The 23,992-nt window shown below is 57.8% G+C and overlaps 1 protein-coding gene across 5 annotated transcripts; it reads right to left on the bottom strand.

Annotated features, from left to right (window-relative positions):
• Window positions 1-3,218: 3,218 nt before the first annotated feature.
• On the bottom strand, window positions 3,219-23,570 carry LOC144929063 (regulator of G-protein signaling 3-like). Of its 5 annotated transcripts, none has more exons than XM_073314846.2 (7): window positions 23,221-23,306; window positions 13,560-13,633; window positions 11,584-11,671; window positions 7,951-8,052; window positions 6,776-6,837; window positions 5,275-5,441; window positions 3,219-4,500 (listed from the first exon to the last, which is right to left on the bottom strand). In XM_073314846.2, the coding sequence occupies exons 2-7, from the start codon at window positions 13,597-13,599 to the stop codon at window positions 4,315-4,317; spliced, it is 645 nt and encodes a 214-aa protein (XP_073170947.1). In that variant the 5' UTR covers window positions 13,600-13,633; window positions 23,221-23,306; the 3' UTR covers window positions 3,219-4,314. The 5 variants fall into 5 exon arrangements, with proteins under 5 accessions (XP_073170947.1, XP_073170948.1, XP_078705218.1 ...); XM_073314847.2 differs by lacking the exon at window positions 23,221-23,306 and adding an exon at window positions 19,679-19,873; XM_078849092.1 differs by lacking the exon at window positions 11,584-11,671 and having other exon boundaries at window positions 23,221-23,570.
• Between the last annotated feature and the right edge of the window lie 422 nt (window positions 23,571-23,992).

Here is a 23,992-nt window from a genome sequence, read left to right as displayed (position 1 = left end):
CATGATCGTCTCAGAAGAAAACTAGGGAAATACAACCTAGATGAAGCTACTATAAGGTGGGTACATAACTGGTTGGAAAACCGTTCCCAGAGAGTAGTTTTCAGTGGTTCACAGTCAAGTTGGAAGTGCACGAGTGGGGTCCTGCAGGAATCAGTTCCAGGTCCAGTTCTGTTCAATATCTTCATCAATGATTTGGATAACGGCATAGAGTAGAGGTCAGCAACCTTCAGCACACAGCCCATCAGGGTAATCCGCTGGTGGGCCGCGAGACGTTTTGCTGATGTTGACTGTCCGCAGGCACAGCCCCCTGCAGCTCCCAATGGCTGCGGTTCGCTGTTCCTGGCCAATGGAAGCTGCGGGAAGCGACAACCAGTACGTCTCTGTGGCTCACCACTTCCTGCAGCTCCCATTGGCCGGGAATGGTGAACTGCAGCCACTGGGAGATGCTGGAGGCCATGCCTGTGAACAGTCAACGTAAACAAAATGCCTTGCTGCCCACCAGTGGATTACCCACTGTGGAAGACTGCCGACCCCTGGCATAGCGAGGACACTTATAAAGTTTGCAGATGATACCAGGTTGGGAGGGGTTGTAAGTGCTTTGGAGGAGAGGATTATAGTTCAAAATGAACTGGACAAACTGAAGAAATGGTCTGAAATCAATAGGATTAAATTCAATAAGGACAAATGCAAAGTACTCCACTTAGGAAGGGACAATCAGTTGCACACATACAAAATGGGAAATAACTGCCTTAAAAGGGACCTGGGGTCATAGTGGATCACAAGCTAAATATGAGCCAACAGTGTAACGCGGTTGCAAAAAAAAAGCAAACATCATTCTGGGATGTATTAGCAGGAGTGTTGTAAGCAAGACACGAAAAGTCATTCTTCTGCCCTACTCCACGCTGATTAGGTCTCAACTGGAGTATTATGTCCAGTCCTAAGCGCCACATTTCAATAAAGAGGTGGAGAAAATGGAGAAAGTCCAGAGAAGAGCAACAAAATGATTAAAGGGCTGAACAACCTGACCTGTGAGGGAAGATTGAAAAAATTGGGTTTGATTGGTCTGGGGCTGGTGCTCCTGGCTCCCCTCGCTGCACCAGCCGCACAGCACCCAGAGACCCTCCTGCTGCGCGTGGCTGGTGCTGGAGGGCTGCCGTAGGTCAGAGCACCTGGAAAATCTGGGACCTGCTCGGCAAAGCCCAGCTGTGACAGCCGGAGAGACCTGGGCAGGGCTGGGGTTGTAGGCTGGGCGAGGGGCAGGTGACATCATTGCCTGACACTGCACTGGGGGGAAATAGCCTCTTCCCTTCGCTGGTTCCCACTGATCAATGCCCTGGAGCAGGCGGGTCCAGCAGGCAAGGCGCCGGGCCCATGCCTGGCTTGGTCACTGGTCGGGAGCCATGGAGGTCAGCCTGCGAAGCGCCACTCGGCTGCAGTTGGCAGTGCACGGTGGGCACTGGCCAGTCAGGCCTGGTCCCTCCCCCAGGCGATGGGGAGGAGTTCATAGAGTAGCTGGATCACTTTATTGTCCCAGGGCAACAGTGTCTTAATGGTCATTGCCAGCAAGTCAACCCCCAGCTGAAAAACTGTTGCACTGGGGGAAGCCAAATGGGGCCCAGTTGGGGGGCCACCCCCCAGGACCTCCCTCCGAGGACTCAGGCAGTGCCTCCCCTCCCCGCAGCCACACAGAGTGGAGCCAGCCAGAGACTCCAGAGCAGGGCCCAGAAGCCATAGTCATGACTGGACTTTCTCAGCCCTGCGCTGATGGGTTGTTTGCGTCAACCCACCCCTACCCTTCCCTCCCCATCACACCCTCTCCTCCCCATCCTGTCCCTCTCACCCCTTTACCTTCTGCTCGTCCCTCCTAACAACCCCTCCACCCCACAACGCATGGCACTGCCATGCCTTTTGCCACCATGCCATGGTCACTCTGCTGGTATGCTCTACCCCTTCCATAACCGCTCTGTGGTGGGCTGGGCTGTTTAGCTTGTCAGCTCTTTGGGGCAGAGCCCGTCTGCCATCTGTGTTTGTGCAGCACCTATCACAATAGGGCCCATTTCAGCTGGCCCTCAGGCACCCCTGGCATACACAGGATTGATCAGGAAAGGAGCAGGGACCCTGTGAAGTGAATTGGTACTGCCCAGAATACATGCACCATGTAAAGCTGAACATGACTGGAAATTGGGTGTCACTGAGTGAAATCAGACATGTTTAACAGCATGGTCAGTGTAAGAGACCCAGACGGGAAAGGGATTGTAACAGAGCCCGTCTGTAAAGCTGGAACATTTGTAATAGATTTATAGGTGTTAAGGTCAGAGGGGATCATTAGATCATCCAGTCTGGCCTCCCGCACAGCACAGGCCAGTGAATTCCACTAAGCAATTCCTGCCTTGAGTCTAGGCCTTCTGGCAGAGCTTTTAGACAGAGATGTGTTGAATTAAATCAAATTAAAGGCTCCAAGCGATGGAGTGATTTGTAGAGATCTCGGGTTTTAATAAGACCATCAGATGCAAGGAATAAAATGGACCAGCCCAGATCAAAGGAAAACTGTGGTTAAAAACCGAACTTTCAAACACAAACGCTCTTTGCAGTGCTAGGAATAATCCTTCAGAACAGCACAGTGAGGCTTCAAACCAGCCGCATTTACCTGTCACTGCTGGTACTGCCTGTTCCCATTTGGTGTTTCACTGGATAATGAAAACACTCTAATCCCCTTGTGTGTCTGGTCGTTTCCACCTTCCAGGTCTCAGGTCCTGGCCCCGTGCTGCAATGTTTGGGTTACAAACACTGCAGGGGAGTAGTTTGGTTTTAAAAAAAATTCATGGAAACAGCCCTACTGCTCCTGGGGGTTTGGAAGGAAAAGCTTGTATTTTTACAAGAGCTAAATCTGGACCCAGGTTAGTCCCTTTAGGCCCCACCCAAGCAGTGTTCAATTGGTCTGTTTAGGCCACGCCCACAGAGAGGTGGATTGCACAGCCTGCAGTGTGGATTAATTTTTCACACCTATGGAAAAGATGCTGAGTCTTATGGAACAAGGTGGAAACACTAGTGGGTCCTTCCTGGAGGAACTTCATGCTTGAGGAAACTCAGCCCTGGTGCCTTTGGAGCCACTGTTTGGGAAAAGAGAGCAGGCTCCCGTGGGTTTGTGGTCCCAGTTAATATTACACTGGCCAGCTGTTTAAAGAAACAACCCATGAAGAAAAGGCAGGTACAAGAAATAATATTCTCCTTTTATTTACACTATAACCATGACGTCAACATGTTTTTGTTAGCTGCAGAGATGCTTTGCATTGTAAACCGGGCACTTAGACGCAAGACATTCTCTCCAACTCTGTCAAATCCAGCACTAAGCCACGCTTCCCAGACCACGACATCATTATCCAGAGCAGTGAGAGTGTCTGATTCACACAGCTGTTTATCTACACAATCAAACCCTCCATTGTCACAGAACTATATATTCACCCAGGCTCTCCCAGCGGCCTGCTGCTTGCAGCACAGAGTTTGTCAAATAAAACCCACCGAGTTAGAAAATGTTGTACACACTCTTGGAAGAGATGGCCGTCCATTCCACTGCGGGACTCCAAGACACGCAGAAATATTGCACTTGTAAATTAACAAAGGAAAGGATTCAAGGAGTTCCTATTACACAGCAACGCATCCAGCTACAGGAGGTCAATAAATAAACGGAGAGGTGTGTGGTGGGCGTGGGGGAGGAACTGGCTCTCGCTGCTTGAGGGGCGCATCACCAGACAGACAAAAGAAGTGCCATTCTATCCCACGATCAGGGCCTTTTGTTAGCCAGTTTGGCAGGTGCGAGTTCTGCAGGGCCCGGGCAGCACGACAAGGCCATGGAAAGGGGTTTGGTCCAGTTCAGCAGAGGCAAGAAGCCGGTTCTTGCTGGTTTCCCCTCTCCCCAAAGCCTCCCTGCCCACTGACTCACTGCCCACTGACTTATGGCCCCCAAAACAAAAGACAAAGCTCAGGCCAGTGCTTCACAGTAGTCTCGTGGGAGCTTCCCTCCCGGCTGAAACTCACACCCAAGCCTTGGCAAAGGGCGTCGTACCGATGAGATGGCGAGATCCTGAGGAACGGTACACTGGAACAGTACCAGACTGCTCGGCTCTCCAGCCCCCTTGGCCTCTAGCTCTCTGCCTTTGCCTGTCCATGTATCTGTTCGCTACAGAGATATGGCTTCCATGGGCGTGAATCCCAGCAGAAAGGCATGCTCCCCTCATCCAGCTCAGGGAAGACCTCCCCAGTCGATTTCATGTAAACATACAGCTCCCAGTCTGCCCCAGACAGTGTCCTTGGGATCTACAGTGTGGGGCTGGATTTCTTCTGGTTAATTATGTCTAAATACAACTCTGAGCGGAGGAAGCGGGGGTAAGAGTCCTTCTCCATGAGCCCATAGATCCGTTTCTGAGCGAGGTCAAAGCAGCTCCGGGTAATGGTCTGCAGGTTCTCTTTGGTGTGCTCCCGCGTGTAGGAGTCCAGGTTCACCTGCAGAGGAACAAGGGACAGTCACCGTCAGCTACGTCCCCATACAGCCAGGCACAGCAGACACTGGGCTCCCAACAGGGAGCGATGGCAGGTGCCGCAGCCTTTCCAGCCTGGCCTATGCATCAGTCAATCTCCGTTCCAAAGGGCACCGTCACCCACTTGGGAAGGGCTTCGGCAGGGCAGACCCAGGCACAGACCAGGGCACCGGATCTCTCCCAAATGGGAGCCATGGAGGGATCAGTTAATGGGTGTCACTGGGGCACCTCCCAGCCACTTCACAGGGCAACAAGGTGCTGCTAACAGAAGGGGTTAGTTGCAGTGCTCCCCAAGTCCTCCCATAGCTGACTCAGCAGCACTGACATCAAGTCATGGATGTTTCTGGACGCTACCCTTTGGCCGGTGTGCGTGTCTACTGGCAAACTGAGGTTCCCTGGAATTTGAGCCCACCCTGAAGCCAGCCTCCAGCCTCAGACTGAATGAATGCCCATTTCCTGCCCCCAGGGCCTCGCACCTGCCAACGGGCACTGGCTAGTATCTCCAGAGCAGGCACCAACTGGCGCCTTTCCGTCCCCCAGCACACAGTAGCGCTGTCTGCAGTCCCCGACTGCATGGTCCTCCGTGCTCTCTGCCCTTCTGACAGCTGGCATCATAGGGCCCCAGCACTGCAATGGGATGCACCGGGGCTCCGAGCAATGTCTGTGCTGTGCAGAATACACAGCTGGGAACTGTCCCTCTCTGGGTGCAGCGGGCCGTGCAGCAAACGCTCCCTGTTACCTCTTTGCATGACTGGATAGCAATGTACTCGGCAAAGATCTTCTTGGCCTTGGACACCATCTTGGATTGGGATTTGATCTTCTTGTACTCCTCGCACGCAAGCCAGAATTCCAGGTTCTCCTCGCTGAACTCCGTCCGCAGGAAGGCCCGGAAGGCAGCCAGCCCATCTGTGGGGAGCAGAGACACGGCTCTACTACCAGGCCCCAGCAGCCAGCCTCCGCCAGACACCCTCAGAAAGCAGGGACTTGCTTAAAATACAGGCCCTCTGGAATCCCCCTGGCATCCCCTCCTGGCAAACTCTTCCCTCTGCCCTGGGGGAAAGAGATGCCTGGGGAGACATCCTCTGTTCCAGTCCCTCCAGCTGATGTCTACACTCTGAGCTGGAACGGCTACCGCAGCCTGGGAACTGGGGGAAGGGCCGGGAGTCAGTTGTAATGTCTCCTGCCCCTCAAAGTCCCTAGTATGGGATGGGAAGGCTGCGGCTGTGGCTGTGGCTGCAGCTGGCCTGATGCGAGAAGCACACCGAGTGTCACTGCAGCGGGGCCTTCACTAGCCTATCAGGCTGCCCCCTGCACTGAGGCAAGCACCTCATCCCAGTGCGGAGAACCACAGACTGGTCTGGGCGCTGGCCTGATCTGCTCCATGTCAACAGGGAACCGGGGCACGCACGGTAACGGTCACTGTGCCCACAGCCAGGGGTCTGGACTGGACTGGCATCGCAACAAGCATCTCCTCTGAGCCCAGAGAGAGAGGGGCCTCCTTCCATCAGACGGTGCCTTCACCTGAGAGGGCCCACCCAAGCACTGCGTGGGGGAGGGGTGGTGTGTGTATGTGGAAACACAGCCAGCTCTGGGGTGGAACGCAGGGACTGTTCTGTGGCTGTGTCACCATTTTAGGGCAGGAAACGGCAGAAGTTTGCATTCCTAGAGCACCTTCCATCCAAACTTCTCAAAGTGCTCTAAACACTTTACTGACCTCCCCTCCCAGCTCCGACGGGAGGTGGGGAGAGATCCCTGTCTCCCATTCCAGAGGGGAACCTGAGACACAGAGTGGAGGGAGACAGAGCTGGGCACAGATCACAGGACCCACAGACCCTGTCACTCCCAACCCATCCAGTAACACCCATCTCCCTCTAGCCTAGCTTCTGCACTGGGACGCAGCCCGACCGGCCCGTGAAGGGAGGAGGTGGAATTTCTAGCACTGCCATTTCTCCAAAGAGGAAGAATCAAGTAACTACTCGGCTCATTCGGATGTAATTGGAGCGCTGTCCCTCGAGAACACGGTGCCCTCCAGGACAAGGCCTGCTCCCCAGCCCCACAGGGACCAGCAGGAAGGGGAGTGTCTCAACCCCACACTAAACACTTGGCCTGGGAGCCCCCAGAGGGAATCGCATTGTGAAGCATGAGGCCAGAGCGAGACAATCCTGTTTGTCCAGCGGAGAGCTCAGGAGTGGCACGTGATCCCCTGAACCCTGGGGTGGGGTGGGGCAGCAAACACTTACATCTGTGCAGCAGCAGTTTCTCCAGAGATTCCCCCCACTTGAGAGCTTCCTCCGGGGTCGGCCTGCAACGGAAGGGGCCGTTCTTTGGAAAGGCAAATTTGTGCTCTTGGCTCCTGGGCTGCCCACATTGGCTGAACAGCAGCAGCTGCACCCACACCCAGATCACCGCCCCCCAGCAGGCAGAGACTCAGCACGGCTTTGAGCAGGGGAGAGCGAAGCAGCCTCTCTCCGCCCTGTCTCAGCCCAGCCTCAGGCTCAGACACTGGGCTGCTGGCAAGGTGCTCTGCCAGCCCAGGGTGGGGCAGGAGAGGATCAGACACAAGAAGTGCTCCAGTGACTAGCTGGGTCCTCCCGCGCGTCTGAGCCCAGGCTGGGGTGAGCGAGGGAGCTCAGTTCCAGGTGTTAGCGACTGCTGGACCAGCTCCCAGTCACTCTGCACTGAGCCCAGGATACCAGGGGCCAGCCCTCCAGAGCCAGGGCTTTGGGCACACACAGCCTCTCCTGGGGAGCCCTGCCATGAGTGAGTGGGGCAGGAGAAGGAGTTGTTCTCTGAGGGGCCACCCAGGGGGTGCTGTGAAAGGGGCACCTGCCCCTCCCGGCTCACAGACCCTGCCCTGTGCTCTGACGGGTGGGCAATAATCCATGTGGGGCAGCTGGGCAGGAGCTTTCAGTTGAGCTGTTTTTTGGAAGGCTGCGTGGAGCTCAGCCACAGGTCATGGGGCTTGGAGCTGGACGCACTGTGGGAGGTTCTTTGGCCTGTGTGAGGCAGGAGGTCAGATTGGATGGTCAGAATAGTGCATTGGGGCCTTAACATCTATACCTGTTGGCTAGCCAAGGCATCCTGCCCCCTGCTGTCATGGGCGGGGGACAGCAGCTGGCACCCATCTGGCCCTAGTGCATTCACTCAGAGAACAAAAGTTGAAAATCTAGCGCTCTAGGTCAGGATATGGCCTGGGACTCGGGGCAGTGGGGCTGTTCCTGCCCTCCTGGCTGGGCACTGGGTGTCCTGAGGACCCGCGGTCAGTGCGGATCTCCCACGGCAGCCGGTATTCTAACCCCCCTGTGCTGCAGTGGTGTCACGGTGCTGCGTGCGCACCCAGAGCCCCCCCCCCCGCTCAGAGAGGGCCCAGCAGAGCAGCTCTGGCAGCCCAGTGCCTCCCACCCCCAGTACCTACTTGAGGGATTTCATTGCTTTGTCCAGCTTGCTGATGGGGTTGGCTCCTGGAGACTCATTTCGCCGTCGAAATATCCCCAGTCGGTTCTTCATGTCTTTGGCCCTGGAGAGAAGAGCAGGTTTTAGTGCCCAGGTGGGCGGCTCTGGTGGTGAGGGCTGGGGAGAGGGACCCAGAGCAGCGGCCCCATGCTCTCACTCAAGGCAGCTGTTTCTGGAACCTGCTGCCAGAGGGTGGCTGACTGATCAAGAACCTGAGCAACTTTAGGGCCCAGTGCTAGAGCTTCCTTGCACGGCTCAAAGCAGGGGAGAGACGGAGCAGCCGGGGGCCAGCCTAGCCAGGTGCAGCCCTCCGCTGCACGTCCCTGTGCTCCCCCAGCGGACACCAAACACCTACTCCGATGAAGTGAGCTGTAGCTCACGAAAGCTCATGCTCAAATAAATTGGTTAGTCTCTAAGGTGCCACAAGTCCTCCTGTTCTTTTTGCGAATACAGACTAACACGGCTGTTACTCTGAAACCTACTCCTTCATGGTGTGCCGACGCTGCAGGTTCCCGCTGTGTGGCCAGGGCACGCCCAGCAGCACGTCCGAGTGGAACTCCAGGGGCTGGGGCTTGGAGAGGTCTCGGAAGAAGGGCATGGCTCAGGCAGCGCCCCCCGCCCAGCCAGCGAGCCCACGGAGGGACCCTGAGCCTGGAGCGCAGCTCCCCGGCTGGCAGCAGGTCAGCGAGCGACCAGCCTGGCCAGAGGCTGCAGGAGCTCTGCCTCCCAGCTCTGTGCTCTCGCTCCGGGCCAGCGAGCCAGGAAGTGGGAGGGACTGGGCCGGAGGAGCGACAGAGGCCTGTGTGAGTCAGGGTGGCGTCAGCACCACCCCAGCCGCGCTCCAGCGGCGCGCAGCCCTGCACATGGGCTGCAGCTCTTTATGAAGACTCCGCGCCCGGTTGCTGTGGCAACCAAAGGAGGTGGAAAAACCAGCCCAGCGCAGGATAGCGGGGCTTTGCAAGAGCAGGGGAAAGGCAGGCAGGGATTTCCAAGGAGCTATTTATAGCGTGCAGGCATCCTCGGGAATGCCAGGGGGACCAGAGCACGGGGCCCTGCACCCACAACAGGCAGAGACAGGGCTGTAGATGTGGTGTTGGCCTCCAGCCGGAACACCGCAAGGGCTTTGGTGCAGCCAAGGTCTGTGTAAAAGGGCCTGATCTTGCAGCCCTTACTCAGGCATCGACTTGCCTGAGTTACACAAGCCCTCAGGGCAGCCAGGGGCTCAGCTCACCATGGTGCTGGGTAGATCACAGGGAGGGACATGGGGAGCCAGTGCAGAACTGCTGGACTTGGCTAGGGAAAACAGCTAACCCTCCAGCTGTTCATTGCATGTGCATTGTGATTTTGGTGGGGTTGGTCCTGTTTTGAGCAGGGGGTTGGACTAGATGACCTCCTGAGGTCTCTTCCAACCCTGATATTCTATGATTTTATGCAGCCTCCCCACGGAGAGAGACAGGGAAAGCCCCAGAGCTGGTGGGCCTGCAGCTGTGCATGGGCCACAGGGGTTTACATACACTCTGCCCTAGGAAGGCCAGAGAGGACTTTGGCAGCCATTTACACAAACACATTGATTGGTAGTTTCTAAACTAAGGCCAAGGCAGCCTTGAGTTGAACAGGCTTTAGCCAGCTACTGCTGGGACTGTCCAGTTAAAGCTGACAGGCCCACGCAGCCATGTTGGGGAGGGCATGGAGTGGGAAGCGCTAGCCCAGGGTGGGGGGTGATGCTGTATCTCCAGGCCCAGCCCAGCATGGCCCGGTCACGTGGCACACTGCGCAGCCCCAGGTGTTGGTCTGACTTGCAGTGTGGCTCAGGGAAGGGATTGTTGGAGCTGAAGTGAAGGCCGTCCCTGCCAGTGGAGGAGATCCAGGCCCCTGTGACACTTTCCCCATGCATCTCTCTGCCATCTGCCTGCCCTCATGACAAGGCACAAGGTATGTCTTTGTCCCATACAGATAACAAAAGGTAAGTAACCGAGCAGCTGGAGCCAGGGCTGTGTCCGAAGGCTCTGCACAGCGCCCATCAGCACCGTATCTCCTGAGCTCTCCAAGACACACTCCCTCTTCCCAGAGTCTCCCAAGCAGTGATTATGGTGCAGGTGTCTAGCTGTGCAGAGGACAGCTTGGGTGCAGCGCAGGACAGTAGCCACTAAGAAGCAGCACATCTGCAGAGAGTGGCTAGGCAATGGAAGAGAGAATCCAATGCTCAGGGGACCACGGCGCAGAATGGCCTGGTAGGGACCTGGCCACCGCCCAATTCACAGGCTCTGCACCCCAGGACAGGGGCTTGGAGAAGAGACTCTCCTAGAAAATGGTTCTCTTGTCTGAATGACAGGTGGTTTAGCACTCAGCCCTACAAGGTGCTGTGCACTTGGGCCCCAATCCAGCCAAACACGTACGTACATACTTGGCTTTAAGCTCCTGTGATGTTCCATTGACTTCAAAGGCCTCATCAGGCACCTAAAGCTAGGCACATGTTTAAATACTTTGCTGGATTGAGGTTAAAGTGCTCATTGCCTTGCTGAATGGAGCCCACAGTGGCCAAGGCTGGGCAGTGACTCGGATGCTGGGTGTCTGTTGCCAAGTATCAGTCAGAAAGCAACGTGGGAAAACAGGGTCTAAACAAGGAATCTTGCCCTCAGACACCATCTGTCTCCTATTACAGCAGTCCTAGGAATGCTAATGCCAGAGTGCCGTTTTCCAAGAGAAAGCCACACAACCCTACACATCTCAAACCCACAACTGTAGCCATGTTCTTAACTTAGCAACTCAGTGGTTATTCCTCTGCAAAATCATCCCCTGCTGTTTGCATTGGCAGTGTACTTGAGAAAGTTACAAGCACTCTGGTATTTACAAGCACACATACAGAGAGCATGTGAACATAACCATGCACAAATACTTACATATCAGCACAGTGCAAATTTCTGGCTATAAACAGCTCTGTATCTCCTGCCTGAGACTAAGCAGTTCGAGACAGCTCCAGATGACTTTTGTATCAATAACATGCAAAAAAACACCTGACGAGATTCTACATTTACTAACTGCAAGAGACAACTGTGCTTTGTTTTCCTTGCACATAACTGCAAACAAACGACAGAAACAGCCCTCACCATCACCAAGGCTGCATCAGCTCGAGAAATCCACAGAACTGAGCTGCCTGGTCCCCAGTGGATTATTTGCCTTATGGAACATAGCAGCAAAAGTGATAGCTGGTAAAAAACTCTTTTCTCTTTGATTTTGGGGCTAGCGACTCTTTTCAAAACCACGAGGGCCTAGAAGCAGCCATGCCCCAGATATTCTAGTTTAGGACAGTCTTGCAAGTCTGAAAGTGAAGTTCAACCATTCATGGAAGGAAAAGAGAGAGGGGTCAGAGATTCTCATTGCGTGGGCGTCTCTCAGCTCCTCACAGCAGCCCTGCACCCCATCGCTCAGTGCCTGTGCAGTGCAGCCACCCACTGCATGCCAGCCTGCCCAACACTGCTGCAATGCCACCTCCAGCACCCACACACACACAAAGACCACAGCAAACAGCATCACATCAATTCCTCTGCCCTCCTGGGCTCTGGGCAACAGCCCACAACTGGGCAAGAAATCCTACCTTTCCAGGTACTTTTCTGAAAAGTCCACCATCGTGTGGTACATTGGGACACGTCTGTGGCGAGCGATGGCTGGAGGTGTGCACTGGTCTGGGGAAGAGAGCAGAGTGCCAGCTCTCAGCTGCAGGCACCAGAAATACTCCACAGGGACTGACTGCAAACAAGCTGCTCAGCCAATAGCAGGGCAGCACAGCGCTGAGACGCTCCACAGCAAATCTGCCGCTGTCCCCTATTGTCCCAAGGTGAGGAACAGATGCATGGCTCTGCAACTGCCCTTGAGACTCATCTAAAATGGGAAGCTTCACTAGTCTGAATCCTCTTCTTCCTTCCCAGCCTGATTCATCTGAGCTGGCCTCTCCCAGCCTGTGCAAAGCGGTGGGGCAAGGTCCCGTTGCTCTGCACACAGAGCAGGGAGCATGAAAAGCGGATTGTGAAGGACTGGTTTTAAATTAAACTGTCAGGAGGAAATAATCAAAAATGCAAAAACCTGAACCCTTTCACAGCAGTGCCTGCTTCCCCACCCCATGTGGCAACATTTCCCCCTAGTGGCACTCCCATGTACTGCTATATTTAAACCACACTGTACAATAACAACTAGCCAAGTCCCCATGGTGCAAGCCTGCAGGGGAGGAAGGAGGGTCCAGTGGTTGATGATGCTTCCCTACCTCTGGGGGCCCCGCGAAGAGATGGGCACCCCTGGGATAGGAGCACTGCCCATTGAAGTGTCCCCTTATGACTGCATCAGTCACCCGCTGTACACACATCCTGTAACCAGGCAGATAACTGCCCCACCTGTGGCTATTTACACAGTAGCTTTCCATCCACACCACACTCAGCACCTATTTTTATAGAACAATAAATCGCTCCCTCTCCCAGGTTTCTGTAGCTGCCCCAAGTGATGGTTAAGGAGGACAGAGCCCATTTGCCAGGCCTGTTGTTGTAACATGTACAACTGGTCACACCTTTGCTTTTCAAATGCAAGGCAGTTTTCCCAAAGCAAACCCGTAATGGTGATGATCATCGGTGCTTCCTAGGCTTCTTTCCCCATGGCACTCTGTCTGCACATGTCAGAACTAGATCTGTAACCAATGCTTCTGTGCAAGAGTCCACACTCAGGGCACACTTGTGTGACACGTAACACTTACAGCCCGACTTGCAGCATGGCTGCAAACCTGAAAAGGTGTGGCGGGGGGGAGGCTGGATTTCCACTCTAGATGCAGTCAAAGGTCAGCACAGACCAAATCTGAGCAGTTAGAAAGGGACCATCCTGGTAAGCTTCTCGCACTGGCCTCATTCTTCTGTTTAGTCAGAGGATTCATTGCTGGGAGTGCTTAGCAGTTCTAACAGGCCTGGGTCCTTCCCTGGGATATTAAACATCAGCAGCTGCAAGCTTCCCTGCTCCTCTCCCTGCTTGGGGCCAGCAGGAAGGAGGCCCCAGCTCAAGTTTCACTCACTCTAAATGTCCTCTTTCTGACCTCCTCCTCCCTGCAGCCCAGGGAATCCTGTGTTCCATGGCCCCAGGAGCGAGAGAGCCTATTAGAAACCCATCAAGAAAGAAAGGAGCCCCTAACATCTTCCATTCCTACCCTGGCTGTATGCTACTGGCCCTGCAAACTGCTTCCAGTACGCACTCCCATACATTCCCTGAGGGAGGTCCAGTTTCCTTCAAGGATAGCCAGACTTTAGCTACAAATCTAAAGTGAGATCTTACTTCATTCTGTGCTTACCACTCCCTTCCCCCAGTGTTACTGAGGGCAAGGAAGCGATGGTCGTACAGCTGCACAGAGCTCTGTCTGGCCCACCAGGGACCCAGCCCAGACAGTGCACAGCCTCCTTATTTCAAACACAGACGGACCACCCTCCGTTCCTGATCACAGCATGAGACCTGAGTAGAGCCAGGTCTCCAGATCCTGCAGGCAGTGCAGCCACACAGCACAGGTGGGACAAAACTCTAACCCTGACCTCGCGTGCCACTTACAAGTTTTTGCTCTTTTTCTTGCAGGAGGCCTCGTCCCCATCCTCACAGCAGCACTCGTTGTCTGTTCCGCTGAGCTGCAGGGGGAAATACAAGAACACTGTCTGCATCACAGTGCCAATGTGAGCCCTGTGCCCCTGAGTGGCGCCGTGTGCCTCCCGCTCCCACTGGCAAGGCATTTGGGGCCTGCAGTCCATGGGCTGGAGGCTCCTCTAGCCGGGCAGGGGGAAGGTGCCTTTGCCAGCAGAGACCACGTGACCATGGGGAGATGAGCATGAGATCTGTGCAGATCCCTGGCCAGTCCCAAAGGCCATTGGGCCAAGGGCCAGCTCCTCAGACAGGGGCGCAGATCAAACCCACAGTGCAGGCTGCCTGGGCCAACGGCTGTCCCAGGCACAGTTAGGGTCCCTGCCAGCTCCAGCATCCTCCAGGAGGGGTGCAAAGCTCAGCTCGCAGCTCATCTGGTCGCCCAGACCTGGCTGGCTTCATCCCTACTCAGCTCCACAGGCCTTTCCACCACATTGGGAAGGGGCTGCCCTTGAGCGATGGTGGCTGGCAGGGAGCGCCCAGAGGGTGGAGGTGGAACAGGGCTGGGGATGCCAGCCCCTCTGCCCCCACTTACTGGTCTGGGGAGGGGCAACCACTTGCAAAGAATGGCAGCAGCCCCTGCCAGCCATTGGAGGGGCAACACGTCAGAGAGTCCCCCTCCTCCCCCTGCACCACAGGTATCTGCCCCCTCATGCCCCGACAGACCTCCTGACACCACCCCCACAACAGGCCTCTGCCCCATCCCCGCACCACATCAGGCCAGGTGTATCTAACCCCTGAGAAGCTTCATCACATACAGCCAGACTAGCCCTTCAGCATTGGGAGCCGTGATGAACAGAGCTGTAGGTCCCGTGTGTGTTGATTTTATCCGAATACCGGGGGGCAGGGAGAACAAAGGAACGAGGCTTCCCCGGCTCAGCCTCCGTCAAGGCCCCGAGAGGTCCCCAAACCAGCCAAACTAGCCAAAGCCCAGGCGTGTCAGCAGCCCACCCGGCCTGCTTTCTGCGGCTGCGTTACCACGCCCAGAGGCAGGGCTCTTCCCATCCCAGCCTGGGCAGAAAGGAGAGAGGAGATACTGGTGCTGCTGCCCTCTCCCTGAGGCAAAGGCAAGAGCAGCACGCTCTGGAACCTGCATGTATTTAACTTAGCCTTGGAATAAGTGCGCTGAGGCCCAATCCTGCTCCCCTTGGAGCCAGCGGTAAGACTCCTGCTGACCACAGAAGCAGGGTTGGGCCCTGGCACATGTCTCTGTTTGAAGGGTCCCAGGTGCACAGGCACTGGTCTGAGGGATTCCGTTGTAGAAACCTCCTATTTCAAACCAGGAACCCTGGACAACTCACCACCGAGCCCTCTCCCGGCTGGGCTATTTCTGAGACTGAAGCAATGGCCCATATGTTCAAAATGAGGCAATACATGAAAGGGGCCTGGTTCCCCATGGCGGCTGGCCCCTCCCTTGTGAAATCTATAGAGCCCCGGCCAGGTTCTGGCTACTTAGCTCTTCCCATGCAAAGCCTGGCCAGCAGCAGCTCAGCTTGAGGCAGGGGCACAGATGGGCCTAGGGAGCCTGCAGCTGCATCAGGCGAGGCGGTCGGTCAGAGAGGCAGGTCCAGCTGCTAGCAGAGCTTGGAGGTGTCAGACAAGCCAGACCTAGGACAAGTCCCAGCCCTCCCCAGCCTCAACATGCTGGTGAAGGTCAGCTGCCTTTGCAGGAGCTCCTGTCACTCAGGGCCCAGGAAGTCCCAGGGGATCTCTCTGAAGATCAGCTGGGCTTTCCCAGGGAGCTGGCTTTGCCTTTCTCCCCCTCAGCATGTCAGCTTGGCGCAGAGCACTGATGTGCAGCCATCCCATTCGGCTGGCATGTGTGCCCAGAGGGGGGCAGGGGATGGGGTGTAGCAGCCATCAGGACCACAGGACTTAAGCAGGACTCGCCAACAGCTGGCTGCCAATTTATTAAAAGGTGACTTTTAATAAATCTTGGAACATGGGGCAAGTCCCAGAGGACAAGCAAAGCTAAAGTGTCTATATTTAAGAGGGCGAGGGGGATGGCCTGGGTAACCCCAGGCCACGGGACACATTGATAACGAATTCAAAGACGACAGCACAGTTCTGCCCTTGAAAATCTAGGAATCCGCATGCTCTGCTGGGAAGTGGCTCTTAATCCATGCTACAGGGAGGGCCATGTGGCTCCTCTTCCCAAAGGGCAGTCTGGGAACCAGGGCCTGATTCTGGCCACAGCTGTGGGCACATCAGGGAGGGGCTCATGATGTAGACCTGGGAAAGGCACAGGGAAGCCCATGCTTCCAAGGGGCAGTTCAGCCCTACCCCGCCCAGTGAACGCTGAGCTAGGGGCACCTGGCCTGGCATTTCCCAGAAATCTTGGAGCAGCTTCAGAGCAGCTTTCCTGCACACGGGTGGGGAGGCTAAGCCCCCACTGGTGTATGCCTGGCCTGTGCTCCGCCTCTTCCCATCCCTGCTCCACCCTTTCCCTGAGGCCTCCACCGCCGGCCGCTGCCTGATGAGTCTGTCCCTCCTCTTCTCCACTCCACCCCCCACTCCGGAGGTCCGATGTACCTCCCCGCGAGACCCCACCCACCCCCCACATCCTTCCTCACCCCCTTGACTCTGCAAGACCCCCCCCCACTGCGTTCCTCCTCACTTCCCCCACCCTGCGGGGGTGGAGGGACATGGCGGGTGGGGGAAGTTCGCAGGGGAGGAGAGGAGGGGCTGGGCAAGTGGTGGCAGGGGAGCTGAGTAGGGGAGACGGTGGGGCCTGGGGCAGAGTGTGGGTGGGGCTGTGGGCAGAAGAGGCGGGACAGGGAGCTCGCTGCCCACCGTGGGCCCCTGCGTAGGGTCGCCAACTCTGGCTGAAGCTATTCCGGGAGATTTTTTCCCCAACATGATGTAATTTCATTTTCTTAAAATAGCCTATTAAAATCTCCCAGATTGCTTTTAACAGTCACCGGGAGATTGATGCCGATTCTGGGAGACTCCAGGCCAATCCTGGAGGATTGGCAACCCTGCCACCCTGTGTCTGGCCCACTGAGCCCTGCCAGTTGTCTCAGTCTTTGAGCAGGATACAGCTCCTCCCAGCCATGTGAACAGATCTGCCCCTGGTCCTGGCAGCTCACTTTGTGGAAGCCCCGGACTAATGTTAGCCCAGCACCTCCTCCTACCAGGCTCCAGCTGCCTCGGCCAGGGTGCCCACAAACGCAGCCCCCAGCAGCAGTCACCACCTGGGGAAATGTGGCCTTAGGGCCAGAGGGAGGGCAATGCCCAGCAAGCAGGCTGTCCGTCTCCTGCCCTTCTGTGCCCACAGCGGCAGCACTGACTGCAGCCAACTGCAAACCTCAGCCAGGCCCGCATCTGCACTGACAGAAAGGATGGCTTGGGTAGGAGGCTGTGCCATGAGACTGCCCCCCTCAGGGCCAGCGGCAGTGTGGGCTGGCTATGCCTGTCGCCCCAGCAGCATTCCCTGGCTTTCCCTGCCAGCTGAGCCCCAGCACCACACAGGACTAGTGCACGCTTTCCAGGATTCCCGGCACCCTGGCCCTACCGTGGGAACATGCTCCCCAGCCCAGCAGCCCCGGGACTTCCTTCCATTCTAATCTTGTGCTTCCGGAGTTTATCAGCCCTGAACAATGCAGCCCTCTGATAATATGGTCCTGGCGAGTGACTGCAATCCAGGCGACTTGCAGCCCTGGGAACGTTTCCTTCCATTGTCGGAAAAGCCTCCACTTCCGCATGGAGACAAAAGGCAGACAGCAGCCTAATCTCAGCCCCAAATGTCCCAGAGCTCCCACCCACAATGGGGCCTTCAAACAACCACCTCTGAATCCCAGCACCAGGCAAGCAGGGGAGCGAGAGAGCTCCGGAGAACCAGACACAAAAGGCTCGGAGAACCAGACACAAAAGGCTTAAAAGGGTCCTGTGCACGCTGTGCATACAAAGATCTAACACCTTGAGGGTTCAGGTAGCAACGTGCAGATAGACACCCCACCCTCCCACTGTGGAGGATTCTGGGTAGCGCAGTCCAAGAGGCATTTCCTGTTCTTAGTAGTATTATAATTAGAACTACCACTAGAGGGCACTCCGTAGGCAGGTTACATGGGGTTTTCTAGTCCCTGTTAAACCCCTCAGCGGTGGGCAGGACATACCCCCAAACAAGCTGCTACAAGGGCCCTGGGTGTCTCCCTTCTCCTTTCTCCTGCCCCCTCAAACGGGGAGTGTGCCCACCTCCAGCGGCAGCATTTGGTCAGCCCCTCAGAGCGATTCATCCCTATTAGGAACCACAGTGTGCGTCAGCTTCCATAGGAAGGGTGGCTTCCACCGGCAGCATGGCAGCAGTGACCATCTCATGCCAATGCCCCTGGCTGGAGATGGGCCTTATCCTCCCTGCTGTATCTCTGTGTAGAAGGGAGAGCAACAAGCTCAGAGCTTGGGGAGCTGCCCAGAGCCACTGAAGGTCCCCTGGGAGGCATGGGGGCAGGCAATGCCAGCCTGCAGGCTGTGGGGTGGCTAGCAGCTGGAGGTGCGAGGTGGCTGTTCCCCAGGCCCTGCGCAGTCCGCAGGAGGGTCAGCGGTAAGAAAAGAAGTGAGTAAACTACCCCAAGCATAACTCCATAATCCTCAAACTCCATTTCCTCGCATTTCCCCTCAACTACATTATTGCTCCCTGCCTGCACCCCACATGACCTCTCTCAGCCCCACCATGAACCAGCGGGGGGGTGTCTCAGATTGGGGCAGGTCCCCTGGGCTTGGGTCTTAGGATGACCGGGCTGCTGCTGGAATCAGAAAGTGACTGCAAGGACAGGTGCTATGAGCGGGCAGTTTCCTTTACTGTCTGCGGGCACTGACGCGACACTGGGCCTCTCCGCTGACAATGAAATAAACAGGCATGCTAGGGAATCTGGGCTGGGCAAGGAGTGCCACCCTCAGGCTTTTGAGAGTGCCTTGGGGCGCCCCAGCCATCCTGCCCTCCCTCACCCTTCTCTCCCCCTTGTCACGCAGCTACTGAGGCAGAGGGGGCAAAGCCAGCAGAAAAGCTGCCCGGCCTGGTTGACTGAGTCACCGAAAAATTGAGAGGCTACCCTGGCCCCTGCCTCCAGACACACTCAGAGCAAATCTTCTGGGGTGGAAGGAGCGGTGGGGGCATAGCACAGGGGCACTGACCAGCCTGCAGCAGCTGCTGCTGAGGCCTGCGCACCACCACCTCCAGGGCAGCCAGGGGAGAGATCCTGCAGGGGGGTGGGCAGCGCCCACCTTGCCACCCACACCCACAGCACAGAGTGAGCCGTGAGCAATGGAGATCAACTGTGCGGGGGGGAGAGGGTGCTTACAGTGCCCACTGCCCCGGTTCTCCATTTTTTATTGATTGTTTTGTCTGTGTCCGTTCCCCCCCCCGCCCCCCCCCTTTAAGCTGTGGCGATAGCTTGGCTAATGCACAGTGCTTTCTGCCCCGCTGTGCCATAGGCCCCGCCCAACCCAAGAGTTGCAAGGGAGGCCACTGCTGATTAGCACAGTTGCCCATCACTGGGCGCTCTCGCATTGAGCAAGCAGGATGGGGGTTTCTGACCCAGACCCAGCAGTTCTCCTGAGTGGCTTGTCAGAAGCAGGGCCCTCAGCACCAGGCTGGGGTTTGTTCCCTGCTGGGAGCGGCCCTCACCCAGAGCAGCTCTTCTGAGCATGGGGTGGTGGGTGGGCAGCAGGGGGTTCAGGCCACAGCGGTAGAGCCGGAGACTGTCCAGTCACAGCCCTACATGGCCCAGCCCATTCTTGGGGCGCTCAGGTCCAGTCAGTCCTGAGGAGCAGGTCACCAGGCTGACCCCTGGCCCTCCCCTCTGCACTGCTCCTAGCAACTTCACTGGAGATCCCTGCTGGGACTGGCCTGGGATTCCCGCCAGCCCCGCCAGTAAAGCAGGTGGTGTCTGAGCCAGGCTGTTCTCCCCTGGCAGACACAGAATGGTGGTGCTGGGCTGGAAACAGGATGACAGTGACTAGAGCAACCACGTGGGCCAGACTGGGAGATCCTGCTCCACACAGGCAGAGGTTGCTGCTGCGTTCGTGGCTGACATTACCTAGCCCCACAGCGCACACAGGGGCTCTCACATCCAGCGCCATTCGGCTCGCAGCCTTGAGGCCCCTTTCCGCTGGCACTGTGCTGCCCTGCCTGGTCCAGGAACACTCGCTCTGCAGTCACCAGGCAAACCTGCTGGGAGCACGGCGCTGTGTGGCGCAGACCAAAGCCCAGGCAGGAACGGCCAACCGAGCTTCGGAGTGAGCCGGTGAAGCAAGGAGTCAGGCTCCAAGGAGAGGAGGGATGGGGTCTCTCCTGAATACCTGGTGGCGACAAGGAGGCAGGTGTGTCACACCCCAGAGGTGCTGGCCTGTGGCACAGAGGGGTTCTGGTGTAGGCTGCCGGAGTCCACTGGGGGGCAGCAGTGAGCTGCCAATGCTCTCCTGGAGGCAGTTTCGGCGTTAGAGCCCTGGCTCGGACAGTAAACCAGCAGGGACAGATCGGCTGCCTGCAGAGCCTGGCACAGGCTGGCCTGGTAACTGCACAGGGAGCCCCACTTCCTGCAGCCAGCTGTGTCACAGCTGCATCTCGGCTCAGGAGCGTGACACCAGGGCCCTGCCCAGTCGGACAAGCTGCAGCTCTCAGGCAAGGCTGGACCTTGTAACAAACCCCCAGTGTCGAGCCGTGCCGGGGGACCACGGTCATGCCTGGGCTCACTGGGGGCCCTGGTGACAGCAGGGGCAGAGCATGACCCCTCCTGCTCCAGGAGCCCAGACCCTATCACTGGAGCCACAGGCCAATGGCCAGTAGCTGCCTGTCTGAGGAGCACTCCTCATTTTCCCAGAAGGGGGCAGCAGAGTCACTCCAGCCCCAGAAGTGGCCGTCGCGAGCTGGCTCCCTGCAGGCTCTCACGAGACCGAGCCAGTGCATCTCCTGGGGGAAGCCGGCATTGTGACACCAGGACCTTCCTCGGCCCTGACTGCCAGCAAGCCTCTGACCTGTGAGCAGATGAGCCCCACCCCTTCTGCCATATTCCTACTCCCAGCGCCCTATGGCTGGCTCCGGGCAGAGCCACTCCTGGGCTGGCTGGCGAAGCGGGGGACCTGGAGCGAACAGGCTGCTTCACCTGAACCCCCGTGGCACCCAGACCCACGCTCACCCTCTGGCCTGAGAGCTGCCCAAAACATTGGCTGAGTCTAAATGGATGGAGATCCCACAGAGAGCACAGCACTGCCCTGGCCCAGAGGAGTCCATCTGCCTGCCAGCCCCCAGGCTCCCTGCTCTACTCTGAGCCAGCCCAGAGGAGCCGAGCGCTGCGGTCTGGGACCCCCGCCCCACTGCCCTCTGGACAGGTCAGCTCCATGGCTGTTCCCAGGCAGGCCCATGCTGACAGGGCCACAGGAGAGCTAGCCAGGAGGGCTGGAGCAGGGGCAACATCTCAGCACTAAACCTCTGGGGATTAACCTGAGAGAGGCCTGGAGTGAGTCATTCGCTGGCAGCTCCCAGCAGGACGTGCCCTCAGCGGAGAGCGCTGTGAAGGTCTCCCAGCCCCTTGCACAAAAGTTTGCCAAGGGCAGGTTCTTTCCTGTAAGTATTTGTTATGCAACAGAACACAGCACCTGGCAACTGCTGCACTCTACTCTGACAGGCACAGGACAAGCTCTCAAATGTAGCTCAGCCAGCGCCCCTCAATCCCGACCCACAGCTCCTGCTAGCCCAGCCCTCGGCTCCCCACACGGCTCTGCTGGTGCCCCTCACTCCTGACCACTATTCTCTCTGGGGCCACTAGCAAAGAGTTGATTGAACGTGGTCTTTCCTTCTACTCATCTGGCAGTGAAATCATAAGATACTGCTGACATCACCCTCGTTTCCATGGCAAAACACTGATGGGACCCACCCAGCGTGGGACTTGGGTGCAGGATGAGAGCCCAGGAACGGGGGGGGGGGGGGCGGGCCAAGCCAATGCCTGCGACAATCCGGCGGAGAATCTGAAAGGCTCCACCACAGGAAGTGCTTTGGCATCAGGATAAGTTCCCTCTAAGCTGCGCAGCCGCAGGGCTCAGGGCCCCGGCGCGGAGCTGCCCTGGACTTGCCACGGCCGGGGGAGGCGCCTCTTCCCCGGCCCCAAGCTACTGCGGTGAGAGGGCTGGGGGGAGTTCTCTCTCCCGACCATAGCCCCTGGGCAGCCTGCACCCCAAACCCTTCATCCCCAGCCCCACCCCACACCCCAACCCTCTCCCCCAGCCCTGAGCCCCCTCCCACACCCCAAACTCCTCATCCCCGCCCCGCCCCAGAGCCTTCACCCCCAGCCAGAGCCGTCAGCCCCCCACACCCCAAACCTCTGCCTCAGCCCTGAGCCTCCTCCCACACTCCAAACCCCTCGGCCCAACCCACATCATATGAATTTTGTTATGTGCACCAATATGAAGGGGATGTGCCCCCAGCTGTTGCCGAGGTTTGGATCAAGGAGGAGCACTTCTGCAGGGCACAGTGGCAGGCTGTGCGCACCCCTGCAACGCTGAGCAGAAAGTCCCGGGTGGGTGCAGCAGTGGGGCCGCCAGGGGCACCTCCCCTCGGCACGTACGCTGTGTGAGCGCAGGACTGAATATTAAACATCCGGCTGGGGAGGAAGCTGTCGAGGGGAGGGGATCAGACGGTGCTGCCAGAGGAGCCAGGCAATGACACTGCGGGCAGGGTCACCCTTCTCCATGGGCAAGGGCTCAGCTCCCCCGTGCCAGGCACCATCTATCTGCTGGGGAGATGGGGCTCTAGGCTGGGGTCTCTGGTTTCCCAGAGCTAGGAGGGGATCATCAGCTGCCTTGCAGAGGCACTGATAGCACTGATGCTGGGGGTGCAGGGTCTGGGTCCTAAGAGCCCAGGGATGGACATGGGGGCAGAATTTGCACTGGGCTGCCTGGAAGGGGCACCAAAAACACATCCCAAACCAGCCCAATCTGGACGAGAGGCACAGCAGCTCCATGAATGCTGCCCGCCCATCCCGCCGGCACCACAGCGGGACCCAAGGTGCCATCTGCCACGCTGCGGCTTGGAGTGCAGCAGGGGGACAGCCAGAGCCCTGCAGTGGGGGTGGGAGTTTGGGGATGCTGGTGGTGGGCCCCACCGTGCCTGGGCACTGGAGACAACTGGGCTGGGGCCTGGCACTTGGGCTCACCGAGTGACTTGTCCTCCATAGGCAGGGTGGGTACAGGGTGAGGACTGGCGGGCGGGCACACGTCACCCCCCAGCCGCTGGTTTGCAGGGACACAGGCCTGTCAGCCTCTCTGCTTGGAGCCCCATGCCAACCTCCCCAGCTGTGCACCCCGCAACCCCTGTGGCCAGGGACTGGATCTGCCCAGGGCCATGCAGATGAGGAAGGCATTAGTCCGGCTTCCCCCACTCTCTCTCTGGCTCCAGGCCTGTATCCCCTGGGGCGCAGAGGGACCCCTCTGTGGGGGAGAGGAGGTCAGACCCTGCCGGGATAGCCGTCAGCCCTCCTGACAGCAGGACACCCCCAGCCAGGCAGGGCACCCCCGAGCTCTTCCCCACCATGAGGGAGAGCAGCCCCGGCATGGGGAGGGAGCGGGGGCGCTCTGGCTCACGTACCTTCCTGTGCCCAGAGAAGAGAAGGCCGAGCTGGTGGATGGAGCCCCCGTTCTTGGCGAGCTCCTTCTTGAGGGTCCTGGGCGAGGGCAGTGCCCAGTGGGTCTGGGGACCCTGGATGTCCAGGCAGTTGAGGGTGGTGTCGGAGGTGAAGCAGTGGCCCTTCGTCTCCTGCAGCAGGCTGCCCTCGCTGTGGGTACGGCGCCGCAGGGAGCCCTGCACTGTCAGGGTGTAGGTTGGCTCACAGCCCGACGGTTCAATCATGCTGCAGCGCTTGACCTCACTCCTCTCCAGACAGTGCTGGTCGCTGTCCTCCTCCTCCTCGTCTTCCTCCTCGTCCGTCGGGCTGTCCGCCGTGCTGTCCAGCCGCAGCTCCGGGATCACAAAGGCTGGTCTGGAGCCAGGCTGCTCCTCCACACACTCGGCCACAATCACCACCTTCTTCTCCTCCAGTGGGGCCCCCAGGGCAGCCGGGACAGCCTCCTTCAATGCCCCTTCCGCTGCCCCCGCTGCGGCCAGGCAGGCATCACCCCCTGCCACCTTCTCCTCCTCAGAGGGCATCACCCTCAGCTCCTCAGTGTCCGTCTCAAGCATCTGCCAGGGAAAGACAGGACAAAAGGGGGGAAATGATAAGCCCAGGAGAGTTGGGAACATCCCCCAGTGTCCCAGGCGGCCCTGTGCCAAAGGGAGTCAGGAACATCCCCCAGTGTCCCGGGGCGCATACCGAGGTATCTCTCTATTTCTAATCCCCCAATATGTCGATTCAGCCCCACTG

The sequence above is a fragment of the Lepidochelys kempii genome, chromosome 16, assembly GCF_965140285.1.
Source record: "Lepidochelys kempii isolate rLepKem1 chromosome 16, rLepKem1.hap1, whole genome shotgun sequence".
Lineage (NCBI taxonomy): Eukaryota > Metazoa > Chordata > Testudines > Cheloniidae > Lepidochelys > Lepidochelys kempii.
The sequence above is the reverse complement of the archived record's forward strand: the minus strand, read 5'-3'. Positions and strand labels throughout refer to the sequence as shown.